This window comes from Chelonus insularis, unplaced genomic scaffold (genome assembly GCF_013357705.1).
Source record: "Chelonus insularis isolate UGA/USDA-ARS -01 unplaced genomic scaffold, ASM1335770v1 contig_568_pilon, whole genome shotgun sequence".
NCBI classification, from domain to species: domain Eukaryota; kingdom Metazoa; phylum Arthropoda; class Insecta; order Hymenoptera; family Braconidae; genus Chelonus; species Chelonus insularis.
The window spans coordinates 373505-387860 of record NW_023276647.1 but is presented as its reverse complement, the minus strand read 5'-3'; the positions used below and the strand labels follow the sequence as shown (position 1 = coordinate 387860).

The 14356-nt window shown below is 29.9% G+C and overlaps 1 protein-coding gene across 4 annotated transcripts in view; it reads left to right on the top strand.

The window, feature by feature from the left end:
• Positions 1-8890, top strand: part of Pi3K21B (phosphatidylinositol 3-kinase regulatory subunit alpha) — a 34324-nt gene extending 25434 nt beyond the window's left edge. For all 4 annotated transcript variants that reach the window (XM_035088855.1, XM_035088854.1, XM_035088853.1 and 1 more), the window contains 12 exons: positions 293-427; positions 1304-1595; positions 1720-1818; positions 5068-5253; positions 5373-5501; positions 5690-5897; positions 6001-6225; positions 6347-6671; positions 6783-7033; positions 7286-7462; positions 7593-7847; positions 8051-8890. In XM_035088855.1, coding sequence (XP_034944746.1) covers positions 293-427; positions 1304-1595; positions 1720-1818; positions 5068-5253; positions 5373-5501; positions 5690-5897; positions 6001-6225; positions 6347-6671; positions 6783-7033; positions 7286-7462; positions 7593-7847; positions 8051-8324 — 2556 coding nt within the window. In that variant the 3' untranslated portion in view covers positions 8325-8890. The remainder of the gene's footprint in view (positions 1-292; positions 428-1303; positions 1596-1719; positions 1819-5067; positions 5254-5372; positions 5502-5689; positions 5898-6000; positions 6226-6346; positions 6672-6782; positions 7034-7285; positions 7463-7592; positions 7848-8050) is intronic.
• The last annotated feature ends 5466 nt before the right edge of the window (positions 8891-14356 follow it).

Below are 14356 nucleotides of genomic sequence, written 5' to 3'. Positions count from 1 at the left end.
CGCGGTTGAAAATCACGTGCGTAACGCCCAGTTGCACCAAGAATGACAGCTTAACGAGTCAAGGCTTCCAAGAAATCTTGGATAAACTAATCGATTCTACGCGGCTTATTAAGTTGATTGACTATGTACTACTCTGGAGGCCTATTGTTCTATAATTTCATTTATCATCATTTCATTTTGTTCATTCCATAAATGATATCTTGATTTTAATACAATCTCTAATTATTTGATAATGATGATTAAAACTATAATAATAACAATAATAATTATTCTTCTTTGTATTTAATTGCAGCCCGTCAGTGAATGGACATCCTTGAATGTCGTCGAGTGGATGTCGGCACTGAATCTTTACCGCTATGCAGACGTCTTCAAGTCTAAGGACATCAAAGGCGCCGATCTAGTTCACTTAGATCGAGAAAAGTTGATGGTAAGGAAGGAAGAACGAGTTATCTCAAAAATATCATGTACATCTGTTCTTGTTTTTTTCTTCCTGATCCTTTTTCATCTACATCACCACCGCCACCACCACTACTATCATCATCATCCTCATCGTCGTCATCAGATCTCTCTTGATCGTGTCTTTTTCTTTGTCTGCTTTTTATTTCCCACGTTAGAGAAAAATTCTAGAGGGTGAAAGTCACCCTTGGAGTATGTGAGACTCACGAAGCAAAAGGTCGACCGATAAAAGCAGTAAGTGGCCCTGTAGATCGTTATTAGCTTAGTTTTACGATCAGTTGGATACCCAGTCGACCCGCACCGTTATCCTGGCGTTAGTCTTTGTACAAGCGAATAGAAGAAGATGGAGTGAGGAAGAAAGACGATTGAGATATATATATATATATATAAAAGAAAAGAGCCGATTGGTAAAACGGTCGTTAGCCAACATCTTCAAGACGACGTAGTTCTCTTCTATTCATCACGACAACAACGAAACCCAGGAAAAAAATTGACGCGACAAAAATGCAAGGCGCCAGAGATTTTTCATTAGCATTAATTCCTATTAACATACTAATCGACTCGTAAATTATGCTCCACTCGTGTCCTTTCTATGCGTAGAAACAGCCTCTCCTATTCCCCACCGTGTTCTTCAAGTACTCCCACCTTCTTTTTCTTCTCTTCATCTTGTTCTCGCAATCTCTATTGGCCACCTAGCTTTTCTCTCAGCGCTCACCGTGACTTGGTTTTCGCTTATGAGCGCGGTAGCAAATGTCACGTTTCGTTGACCACGAATGCTTGTCATACATGAAAATTTATTTAATTAACTTTTAATCATATTTTTTAATCGTAATCCTTCTTTGTACAGAATATGGGAATAAAAGATGAGTTCCATCAGAAGAATATACTGGTATGCATCGAGGAACTCTGTCGATCGTCCTCATTGCCAGCATTATCTGCCACAGAAAATACTATTAAATCCCAGCTGACCAGCAGCAATGAAGCACCAGGTAATGGTGGTGATTCTGCGGTTGTTCTTGCTACCAACAATGCAGCTAACCAGCACAATCTCGTGCCACACAGCTTTAGTGTATTAGAAAAATGTGACAAGTGCCACAAATATCTCAGGGGTCTTTTGCATCAAGGATTTCTTTGCCAAGGTATGTTTATTTTCATTCATTTCAATCAAAAAAAGAATTATTCATAAAGGATCCAATCATTCTACTATTTTTCGCTGTATGACGAACCTCGACATTGCTTGATTTTATTTTTTTTTTCTTTCAGATTGTGGTTTGGTCGCCCACAGAACGTGCTCAGCAACGGGTTTGCCCACGGCTTGCATACCATCTGACCAAGAGAGCCGTGCTAACCGATTGGCTTCAGGTGCGCCAAGTTTTTATATCTCTCCTGCTTCCTTCTTTTTTCCTCTCCCACTATTGGACTAAAACCTTACGGCTTAACTTGATTATTTATATCACTTTATTTCTTTGAGATACTCACCTTGATATTCTGAGACACTCAAGTGACAAGGATTTTTCATCAGACATCTATATATGTAATTTTCAAGTATCCCTCTAAAATAATCAAATAATTACTTTTATTTCTCCAACATCAATTGCTAAAAATATTATAACAATTTTTTATCATCGATAATTAACTTTGCATTTTTTTTTCTAGTTTCTTTTTACTATTTCCAAAAATATTTTTACCGTTAAAAAATTTATCATACAGAAACTTTTATCACTTTCATGTGAAATTTATCAAGTTAGTCTGAAATTTTTCTATTTTTAAAATAATTTATGTGAACTAGATATTCTCATAGTTTATTGTGTTGATAATTTTAATCTGAATTATAATTTCGAGTATATTTAACTGATAAATATTTAAGTATTATGATTTTTATTGCTGATAAAATTGTTTCTATCAATGATTGTTTAGTAAAAAATTACAGTAAAAATGTGTCAGATATTGAACATGATGACACTTAAAGTCTGATTCATAAGATATATTTCTAATCCTTTCCATTCAGCATACACTCTGTCTCATGAAATCGAGTTAAAAAAAGAAAATTCAAATTTATAAACTAACTCGAATATAACCGTTACATTATATATGGATAAAAATGCATCAATTTATCTTCGATAAACCTTATTGTTCAGAATATTTATTCAACGACTCAACAGTTAGAAGTACAGATTAAAATATAAGCAAGCAAAATATTAAATTAAAATTATTGCCATAATAATTTGCAATGACTTTTGAAACAGTCTAATAATTTAATAGCATAAACCTACATCGGTCTATGCATTCACCTACGCTTAGCTTCTCCTCTAGCTACCGATAATTCAAATAAATGGCGTGGCTCTTTCTTAACAATCGTTCGTAAATTAAATTACGACCAAGGAAGACGATAAATAGAGGTGATGAACCGGGTATATAGTAATGTTACGGGTCTAAGGTCTGGCGCCACTCGGTGAAAATTAATGCGTGAACGCGCAGACTCGTATCATCTCTGTACCACGTGCAATGTTTAGCGATTCTATTATGACATACACTCACGAATAAAACAAAACATATTTTTACTTGAAGAATTCTAATCATGACAGCAGCTTTCAGAAGACTCAAGAGGCATGAATAACAATTATTTACGCAGTATTTGTCTCTCTGATAGCTTTTAGGAAGAATAAATTACTGATAACTTAGTGGCAGAACACCGGAAATTGTGTGTAAGATCTTCGAGCACTATAATAACCAAGTCTATGGTTAACTGAGAGATACTGTTTTATATGCGTGGTTTTTATCGTGGTTAATGAAGGATTACATCTTACACTTGTATCAATTGTGATTAACCCTTCAAATATGTTATTGCTAGGTCAGATCTTATACTTTAATTATAATTGAGAAGTTATGATTATTGACCGTGAAGTTGACCGATCTTTATTAAATTTTTATCTATAAATATTAATCGCTGACAACTAATCATAGGAATTATTTCAATGACATTCGAAAAATATTAATATAGAACTAGGTCTTCGAATAGAGTTATTTTTGCACGAGTCATTGCAATCAAATATCGTAGCCAATATACTTTGATAACGTTCCATTAACTGATACTATTTTATAAATATTTGTAATGATAATTTTGAAATTGGAAGTAGAATTATACTTTTTAATTAACTTGACATTAATTTTTCATTCAACCGATTGACAAGTTGAATTTTTTATAATTAACATATTTGTAAGATTATCAGTACATTGTTGTTAAAATATAACTTTTTTAAAATGAACTTAATAAGCTTAAATGTTATTTGAACATTAGATTACTTTATCAACTTGAGACTAGTGATTTAGTGAATAAAAAAAAAACTTGTATCTTATTCATACGTATAGGATTACGTAATGAAGTTTAAGCAATATTAAAAAGTATAATTTTAAGATTATATGAATGAATCTATCAAATTTTTAGATTAAAATAAAATAATTTAGTACTTTTTCTTCTTTTAATAAATAATAAATACGTACTAACATCATTAGCTATTTATTTTTTAAATGTAGAATTATTTAATTAATTTTATTCAAGTCAGTGACTCATGTAGAGGTGTATTTTTGACTTGTAAATTCATCAGACATTACTAACGATAGTCACGAATAAAGACAACGAGACGTTATTCAACACTCATCGAGTTATTCTCAATTGAAACTCAAATTGCACTGGTCGTTTTAATTTAATTTAATTTTTTATTTTTTCGTTCAATTTTTTTTTATTTCGTTTTATTCTTGAAGAATGACGTAGTAGAGTGCAGACAATCGTCGCGTTGCAACAGCCGTGGGTGCCGCAGCTGTAGAAATTAATTTTTTCTTCTCTCCCTGTGTAGAGATATTATAGATATACCCATGTGTTGCTTTTATGAGTCGCGTAATTCATGCTTCCAACAATTGAAGTCGTTGTGTCCCACGCGGCGCCATGAGTTTCATATCGTTGTAAAATTCGTATATAAAAGGTCGCTTACAGAACTTGCTTTATAACATCTGCATGGCTATGATGAGTAAATCGGGGTCACACGATCATCTAGTATCTTCTTTTATCTTTTTTTATTTTGACGGACATGTTAATAAAAAAAAGATGATGCGTGATCCGATACTTTGGTCATCGAGATCCCTTTATACTTGACACATTTTCATACATTTTTATGAGGAATCTAAGCTAAATTTATGAGAGTAGTAAGTGAAGTTTGAAATAGTGAAATAAATTGCTAAAAACTCCAATAATTTTTTATTGTATTAAACACAATTATACCTACTGACTCTGTTGATTTATGCATTTCCGTTAAATTCTGTAATTTATAGCCATATTTCCATTTGATTTTCCCATTTATTCCAACATGTCCGGTATATTCTATATTGTTTATTGACTAAATTTTGCGAGATTTATCTTATTTAGATTACATTTCTCATGAAATCTACCTTGTCAGAACACATTTTCCCTAAATTCACTTGATAAAATAAATATTCCTATTCTATTTTCTTTCAAGTTTCTTAAAATTTATGAGCATCAATGTAATAGAAATTGTCTTGATAAAATTTACTAGTTTTTTATCAAAATATGACTAATCATACTTTTTTCTATTACAGTTTTTGGCCTTGTCTTGTGTTCGCAATTTGACATATCAACTCGAAAAGCACCAGTTCTAGTTGAGAGATGTACGAGAGCGTTAGAAGAAAGGGCTTATCTTGATTCTTCAATAGATCTTTATAAAGTATATCACAATAGTCCACCTAATGAACAAACTTTGGAGTTGCGTCAGAAACTCAATCAAGGTAACGAATTACATAAGTTATGTAAATAATCTAAAGAAAATGAATAACTTGAATGAATAATAATTCAAGTGCATGATTACTTAGTTTTAAATTTTAATTGTTATTTTTTTTCTCTTCAGACGTCTATAATACAGACTTAAGTCCGTACAGTCTTCATTGCATCGCAAGTGTTTTAAAGAAGTTTTTGCGTGAATTGCCAGACCCTGTTATTCCAGTGCAATGGTACGATAGATTTTTAGAGGCTTCAGGTATGTAAATTTTAATTACAAAATTTTTGAATAAATGAAAAAAGAATTTTTAATTAGCTTGTTTTATCAATTTCAAATGTATTTTATTAAAAAAAATTTTCGATTCATAATTAACGTTATTGTTACAATCTTTATTTATTTTGTTTAAAAATAAATCAATGATTCAATTGTGAAAATGTTTTGTTTAGAAATAAGAAATGATGAGCAATGCGCTTCAAGACTCAATCAATTGGCTTCAGAATTACCAGAACACCACAGGAGTACGTTGCATTTTTTGATGGCTCACTTTTGTAGAATCTGTCAATTACAACATGCTCGTGGCTATACAGAACCACCAACAATTCTTGTGCAAGTAGTGTGTCACATATTTCTCAGGCCTCCTTGGGAACGCATTATGTAAATATTTTTATTATTCATCAATATTATTTGAATTTTATCAATCTTGTCTGATTTGCGAGTATAAGATGAAAAATTTATACAATTGTTTAATTAATTACAGTCAAGTGGTACACAATACAGAGGCTCATATTCGAATAATGGAGCTGTTATTACTTCATGGTAATTGGGGTGAAAGACTACCAGAATTTGCAAGTGCTCCGCAATTACCACCACGTAAAGTTTCAAGGCCGCAGTTTCCAGTCCTTGAATTTTCGGCTGTGGAAGATGATTCGATTTCAAACGATCATCAAATTAGTACTGATAATAAAGATCACCAGTCTCACAGGTACTTAACTCATTTCCATCTAAAACTTATAGTAATTAAAGTTGAATCAATACTTTTTAATTAATAGCCATGCATGTACTTTATTCAATAAACTTAATTAAATGAGTTTTTTTTTCTGCAGGCCTCGAAATCTTCAAGAAGCTGAGTGGTATTGGGGTGATATTACGCGTGATGAGGTTAATGAAAAGATGGTTGATACTCCTGATGGTACTTTTCTTGTCAGAAATGCCTCTTCGAAAGGCGGTGAATATACATTAACGTTACGCAAAGGTGGTACGAATAAACTCATCAAGATTTGTCATCGGAATGGAAAATATGGTTTCTCGGAGCCATACAACTTCCATTCTGTCATCGATTTGGTCGATTATTATCGAACTTGTTCGTTGGCTCAATACAATTCAACACTAGATATCAAATTGTTATATCCTGTTTCAAAATTTCAACAGGTATTAAGATTTTTAATCTCTCAATAAATTATTGACGCATGATACATTTTCATGTATTATAGATAACCTGTTATTAGACATAAATCTTTATAGAAATAATGTTTTTTTTAGGATGATGAAATCGCCAGTACCACAAAAGACATGCCAGACGTCGTGAAAAAGTTCCTTGAACTCAATAAGGATATGCAGAATCAAATAAAGCAATTTCAAGAATGTTCAGATTTATATCAAAAAACGGCCTATGAAGTGCAATTAAAACGTCAAGCATTAGAAGCTTTTTGTGAAGCTATCAAAATGTTCGAAGATCAAATTAAACTTCAAGAAAAGTTCCACGAAGAAGCGCAGCCACATGAAATATCTACGTAAGCAAACATTGATTAAACTTCATTTTTAGTTATAGAAACTTTTTTGTACTTCTATCAATCACTGAAAAAGAGGTGAAGTAAATATTGATAAATTTATTTTTGCCATATTTTCAATTTGATTAGATAATTATTAATATCATTATATTGTTTTTGTATTAATTTTTATTCCTAAAAAATGGAATATTTAAACTTGAGTATTATAAAATTTTTATTATCATTATTGTTAATCTGATAATTTATTTTTTACAGATTGACTGATAATGCTGAAGTACTCCGAAACCGATTGCAATCTTTAGAAGATAGTAGAGAGCAACTTGACGATAGCTTACGGCAGCAAGTAGCATACAACCGCACTCTCGAGCGTGAAATGCACAAGTTGAAGCCAGAAGTAATGCATATAATGCGCCAGAGGGAAAGACATGTTATGTGCGTATATCTTTTGCTTGAGATAATTTTACAAATATACTTCATTATCAAAAAATTAAGAATATTCCTTTTTATATTTTATTTTTCTTTTAACAGTAAAATTAATGTTTTTATTATTTCACTTGCACAGGTGGCTGAAGAATCATGGTATGAAGCAGTCGAAGATAAATCAATTAATAACAAATCATGGTTATGTAAATCCCGTCAGTGGGAGTTTGTTGTTGGGTGACTTGCAAGAGTTTGATTTGGAAGTTCATTCTGATGAAAAGACATGGCTTTACCTTGAAGGATCGCGGTCGGATGCTGATCGGCTTCTTTTTGGAAGACCTGATGGTACTTTTCTTGTGAGAAGGTCAAGGACAGGCCAATATGCTTTGTCAATAATGTAAGTAATTTAATTTTTTTTTCAAATTAATTAAGTATTAGGAATGAAAATTTTAGATCTATTGCAAGTTACAAATAATTAGTCGTAAATATACTATCAGTTAGACTATAGTATGTTAAATGTAATACTTATTTGTTAAATTACTTAGAAAAGAATTATATGTAGAAGCTAATTAAATTAATTGAGTACATCGTTTTTTCTAGGTGTAACGGTACAGTAAATCATTGTATTATTTATGCTACTGAGCGAGGTTTCGGATTTGCTGAGCCATACAATATTCATGAGTCGTTGAAGCATTTGGTCTTACATTACGCGCAGAATTCTCTTGAAGAGCACAACGAAAGTTTAAATACAACTTTAACGTACCCAGCCTTCGCGTCGCCATCGGCACTTGCTCAGTTACAAACGCAACAAATGCAAATACTTGCGCAAAATCAAAATCAGCTGGTTGGCAGTAATCTTCGTATGGGTGGTTGATTGCGATATTTTTAAGATTAATCTTACGAATTAACTTTTTTTACAAATGAAAAGCCTTATTGAGGCTTGGCTAAGTCTTTCTGAGTGATAATTTGCAAGATTTGCAATTCATTACTATGTTATGAATTTAAGAAAGCAATGTGAAGTGATGGTTGAACAAATAATATTATGATGGAAGAAGAAATCTACCGATCGACATGGTAGTGAAATATCGTATATATATATTATATAAATATATATTAATATAGCGATAAACTGAAATATTTGAAACATAACTAACTTCAAGAAGATTAATTAATCTTGCTGTTGTAGGCCGCTGATGCAGTCTTTCCGATGAAATTCCCATTAGTTATAAAGCATCTTTATGCTACTCCAAATGGAGTAAAGCAAAAAAAGAAAGAAAATGAAAATAAATTAAAATAACTTCAGACATTTTTATCAATTACTTTATAAATATGATAAAAGATTAATGAACTGTTTTAATCGTCATCCTTTCGATTTTTCTCCATCGTTACAACGAATTTTGTCGATTACGGGAGAAAAATTTAATTGATACGTAATATAAATGCTGTGCCAGCCCTAAGGTGCGCACCCGACAGAGTACGCAAAAAAGGGTTTGTAGAATAACTGTCTGTGATTTTGGATCGATAAGACGAACTAAGGTGTGTTTTTTTTCAGTAACTGTTATTTCTTGCTTATTTTTTCAGCTTTTTTCATTTTTTCTATATTCACAATATTGCTCTTGTGTTGAGCACAAGACAAATAAATGGCCCTATATATTCTTTAGAATCGCGCAAATGTCAGAATATAAAAGTTTAGAAGATAAAAATTCTTGTTTAGTAATGAGATAAAGTTTGTATTCATTTATTTGAGCAATCAGAAATTAGAGCAGCATTGATGAGGTCGTTTTTACGAGATAGCTGCTATCAAAGTGATAGTAAGTCGATTAAGAGAGAAATCGATTGAACGAGAGAGAATGAGAATGAACGAAAGAAAGAGAGAAAGAGTGTGAGAATGAGAGAGAGAGAGAGAGCAAAAATTAGAGAGAAATAAGAATAAAACGATTGATGTAATATTTACGCAGATGTGTACGCACGTTAATGTCCTCGTTTTGTCATCAAATATGTATAGGGCAAATATTCATTTATTAAGAATGTCTTTCGTGCTACCAGTAAAATGTAAAATTCACAAATCGTTCGATCCTGTGTCCATTTTTGGATCAATAAAACTCGTGTCTTCCACATTACTAAGTCACGATTATCATTCTCGATCTGTATTGCTGAATTGTTGACAAAAGATCTCAAAATATTGTGATCATCAAGCAAATGTGAAATTATTGCATTAATTTTTATTTTTTAATTAATTAAAGTAATTATTTTTATATTTAATAAGTCCTTTATATTTAATTAAATCTGAGAAATTATACGTTTACAGTGCGGTCAGTTAATGTATAAGAGTATTGGTTTTATTAAAAAGATTTTAAATATTTTACTATAACTCATGTATATTTAAAAAAAAATTTTATCATGTGCAAATATTACAATGCTTGATCGTTCACGCTACCAAAGTCAGTGAAGATGGATGAAATAATGTGGAATGTATGGCATTTTGTTGACTATAAGAGAATGATTATCAAAAGAACTAATCGAAGAATCTGAAGACACGAGTCTATTCAGACAACGGGATGACGAGGGTACAATGTAAAGAACACGATGACGAGTAATAATTGACGCAAGAAACTAAGTCAAAGGGCCAGATATTTATAAATGTTTATATATATATATCTATTATATATATATATATACATATTGTAATATATGTAAAATTATCTATAATAATCTTTTCATCTATGTAATCTTTAAATAACAATTTTTTCTACATATGAGCGATAAGCTTTAAAAGTTAAATATCAATGTCAGGACTTGTATTAATAGCAAAAAGCATTATAATGAATTAAATGAAAAAGAAAAGAGATTAAAATAATTTTTTCACATGAAATGACTTGATGAGTCGAAAGTAATTATGTAAATTGTACGGATTGTCGAGAAAGTTTTAAGATAGAATCTTTTGAGTGAATGCAGAGTTCTGGTTTACAATGATCTCAATTATCAATGTCGAAATAAATTCGACTGTAAAATAAACTTTTGTCACCATTTTTTCATGTTATAATGAAAATTTCATTTTAAATGTTTCCTCGTCATCTCATTGTATGAACAAAGAATGTTTAAGTGAATATATACCCATTCAATAATTGTAAAAAAGATATAAAACAAAAGCAAAAAAAAATCTATATATATATATGACATATATATATTATACATACTATTTACATATACTATATTTTTACTTACTTTCAAAAAAAACCTTAACCATATTATTTATAAAGCGTATACTGATAATGTATATGAGATGCGTTTAAATCATGTTATCATGACAACTCATTACTGGCGATAATAAAATGTCATTTTTTCTCTATATTATTCTATTGTAATTAATGAATTTAGAATCAATTATCAATTTTTTTTTAGGATCTATGTAGAAAAAATGACATTCTGCCTATTGAGGTATTGTCGCGGACGTTCATCGAATCTGTAGAGACTGATACGAACATTTTCCGCACTCTAAACATATAAAATTTGTAAAAATCCATTTTTATTTTTAACATTCAACTAGAATTGAAAAAATTCAATAACAAATTTATACGCAAAACAGTAAGCAACCAATAATAAAATTAATAATAGTAATAATTATAATAATAATAATGATGATTAAAATAACACGAGAACCTTTTTTCAATGTACGTAAAATTAAATGTGGGAGCTTATAGGTTGCAAGAGGTCGCAATGTAAAATATTCAGAAATTACTCTTGGACGTACATTTTTGATGTATACATACATGTCACTCGCGAAAAAATAATGCAATTGCTTCTCATGGTGGCTGATTCATTTTGACAGAGGATATTTAGTCTGACAAGTTTAATATTGAAAACAAAATTGAAAAAAATATTCAAAGAAATCCTCTTGGGGTTGACAGAAATATGAAAATGGAAAAAAAAAATTAGTACAATTGGTATGACATAGATTGTGCTCCAAGTTAAACATGTAAATATCATTGGGTGACGTGAGTATTTTGCATCTTGATAACCAATTACTTCATTTATCATTTCAATTTTTTTTTACAAATCCATACCGATTTACTCATATTGTAAAATTGACATTTTTTTGCAAGCGTGATTGGTAGAAAAAAGAAATCTTATATTACTGTCCATAAAAGTAATCACAAATGTCATCATCCATCATCATCATCATCATCATCATCATAATCATCATTATCATCATCATTGATAGTATCAGATTTAAATTAAATCATTATTAACAAATAAATAAAAATGAAAATAAATTTAAAAAATCTTTAAAAGATCGGCATTTTGTGAGATACTTTGTATATCAGAGTCGTTGGTTAGTTGATTCAAATTTCTATGCCAATGGCATTGACATATAATAAAAAAAAAATAAAATTGTCGTTAAAGATTTCAATTAATGAGAGAAAGTTAGAAAAAATGATATCTCTCAATGGTAAAAAAAAAAATGCAGTTTCGATGTATAGGCGCGAATTCGAGTTCTATCTTGTCATCAGGAGTAAATTAATTGTCTTTCGATGGGAGGAAGATTAATGTTGCCTTAGCTTTTGTACAAGTCAAGCATAATCTGAGAAGTAATGCTTGAGTAAATCAGCAAGAGTCGATTGTATTGAATAAATCTAATGTATGGGGACAATGTTTTTTTTATCAAAAGTGATACAAACACTTATGCATTCAAGAATATAACAAAGAAATAAACAATAGTTGAGGAAGAAGTATTAGAACAAAGGGGAAAAAATTGAAAAATCGAATGAAAGACAGCATTTTTACAATAGATAAAAAAAATTGATTAATGTAAGTACCTCTGATGAGGCTGTTTGAGTGGTAAGGGGTTAAAGGTGGCAAATAAGCGGATAATAATCTCAATTGTTGATGTTATTCATGTGCGATAAAAATAGAATGAACGCGAAAGAGTAAGCCTTGCAGCAAAAAATAACAATACCAATATGTGAAACATAATGTATGACCACAGATAATCAAATCATTTAAAGAAGAAAAAAGAAAAAAAAAAGATGATAGTGATTATTTAATATTAGTAGTGACGTTAGATAGTAAATAAACATAGTAATTCATATAACTTTTATTGTCACGTATCAATTTAAATCTGACCTTTTTCTGTTATTAATAATTAACATGTTTATCAAATTAGATTATTTTAAATAGAACACCAAGTAGTTATGAGCATGAAATCTCTCAATATATTTAATTAATAATTAAATAGTTAACATTTCTAGAAAAGAAAAAAAGAAATTGTTTAAGATTAAAAAAAAAAAAAATACTTCTTTTAAATAAATGATCCTTTGTAAATTATTTACAAAAATTATATACAAAAAAAAATTTGTATTTATTTTTATATCATAACAAACTATTGAATTATTCTTAGTTTGGTTTTAAATAATTTAGGATTGATGTAAACTGTCTGCCAATACGTAGATGTGTATTGAAAAAAAAAAAAACAACCTGAACTAACATATAATTACACAGAAAGGTGTAAATAATTATCATCTAAAATAATAAGTTTAAAGATTGTCAGTAGCAGAGAATTTTTTGCATTTCTTCTGATAGATTTATTATACCGAAAAGCTGATCTCTGATAATGAATATCCAACAAAACTATTAAACAAATTTTAAATAAAACTAATTATAATGATAAAAATAATAATAATGAAAATACAAAAAATACAAATAATAATAAAATATAATAAGCCATAGATTGTTGACACTTGAGCGCTAAGACTGAAAATAGTCGAGAGAATAATTGCTGCAGGGCTATATGTAATTGAGAAAAAACAAACGAGCCATAATACAGTGAGAGAGCGTGAGAGTGACAGAGGATCAAGTAAGTCCTAAAACGTGATGGCGAAATGTAGTAGGATCTATCGATGCAATTATATGGTAATATTAAACAAACAAAATGTACGCTGTCCCACTGTGATAAAACTTTTGTTTAATGCATGTAAAATATATATACTATATTAATTACTGTCATAAGTATTAAATGAAAAAAAAAATTATATTATGTGAGGTACGTATGACTATATAAGTGTGCAAGTGTTTCGTGCAAGATTCTTGTTCTTACTGAACTGCATATATGTATGAATACATGCATCTGTAGTCGTACAACTGATTTAATTAGGCGCTCAACTGCGCAGTGATGATTTACTGACGGCGAAGGAATAAATGCAAGGATAACGATATACACCGTTCGACGATGGAAATATATGTAACAAAATAGAGTTACATGAATGATTGATATAAAGAAATAAAAATAAAATACATTAAAAATAAAATTTTTATGATTGAATAGTAAAGGGCATACATAAGGAAATGCATGAAGATATACAGGAAATAGAAATTCCGGCCGAAAGTACAGTATTATAATATAATTCTGAGCTTTAGGCTCTATATTTGATATAATCAACCAGTGTACTGTGAATAAATTCCCCTACTATCTATTATTAAAAGAAAATAAAAAAAATAGTGCATCATGTGATTTCTGCTTTGCGTCCTATTCGCTCTTCATTCATCAAACAAGAGCTTTTTTAAAATAAAAAATACAAATTTACAACAATTATTTGTGAGTCGAACGGTGCTTAACAAAGGTTCATATTAAAACATTCACTAAATAATTATTAATAATAAATGAATTACTTTAATGAACAAATTTTTTTTTCTGATTAAATTAATAAATATCTAGTGAATGTGTGATGCTCGTGACTTGGAATGAGTGTTAGTCCATTTGTTTGCGCAATGAGAACGTAAAAATAAAAGAAAAAAATATTGAAAAATTAAAAAAAAAAAAATATAAAAGAAAAATGGCCATTATCGTATTATAAATTTAATTTCGTAGAAATCAATCTGTAAAACCATTTATATTTGCATATGATTAAT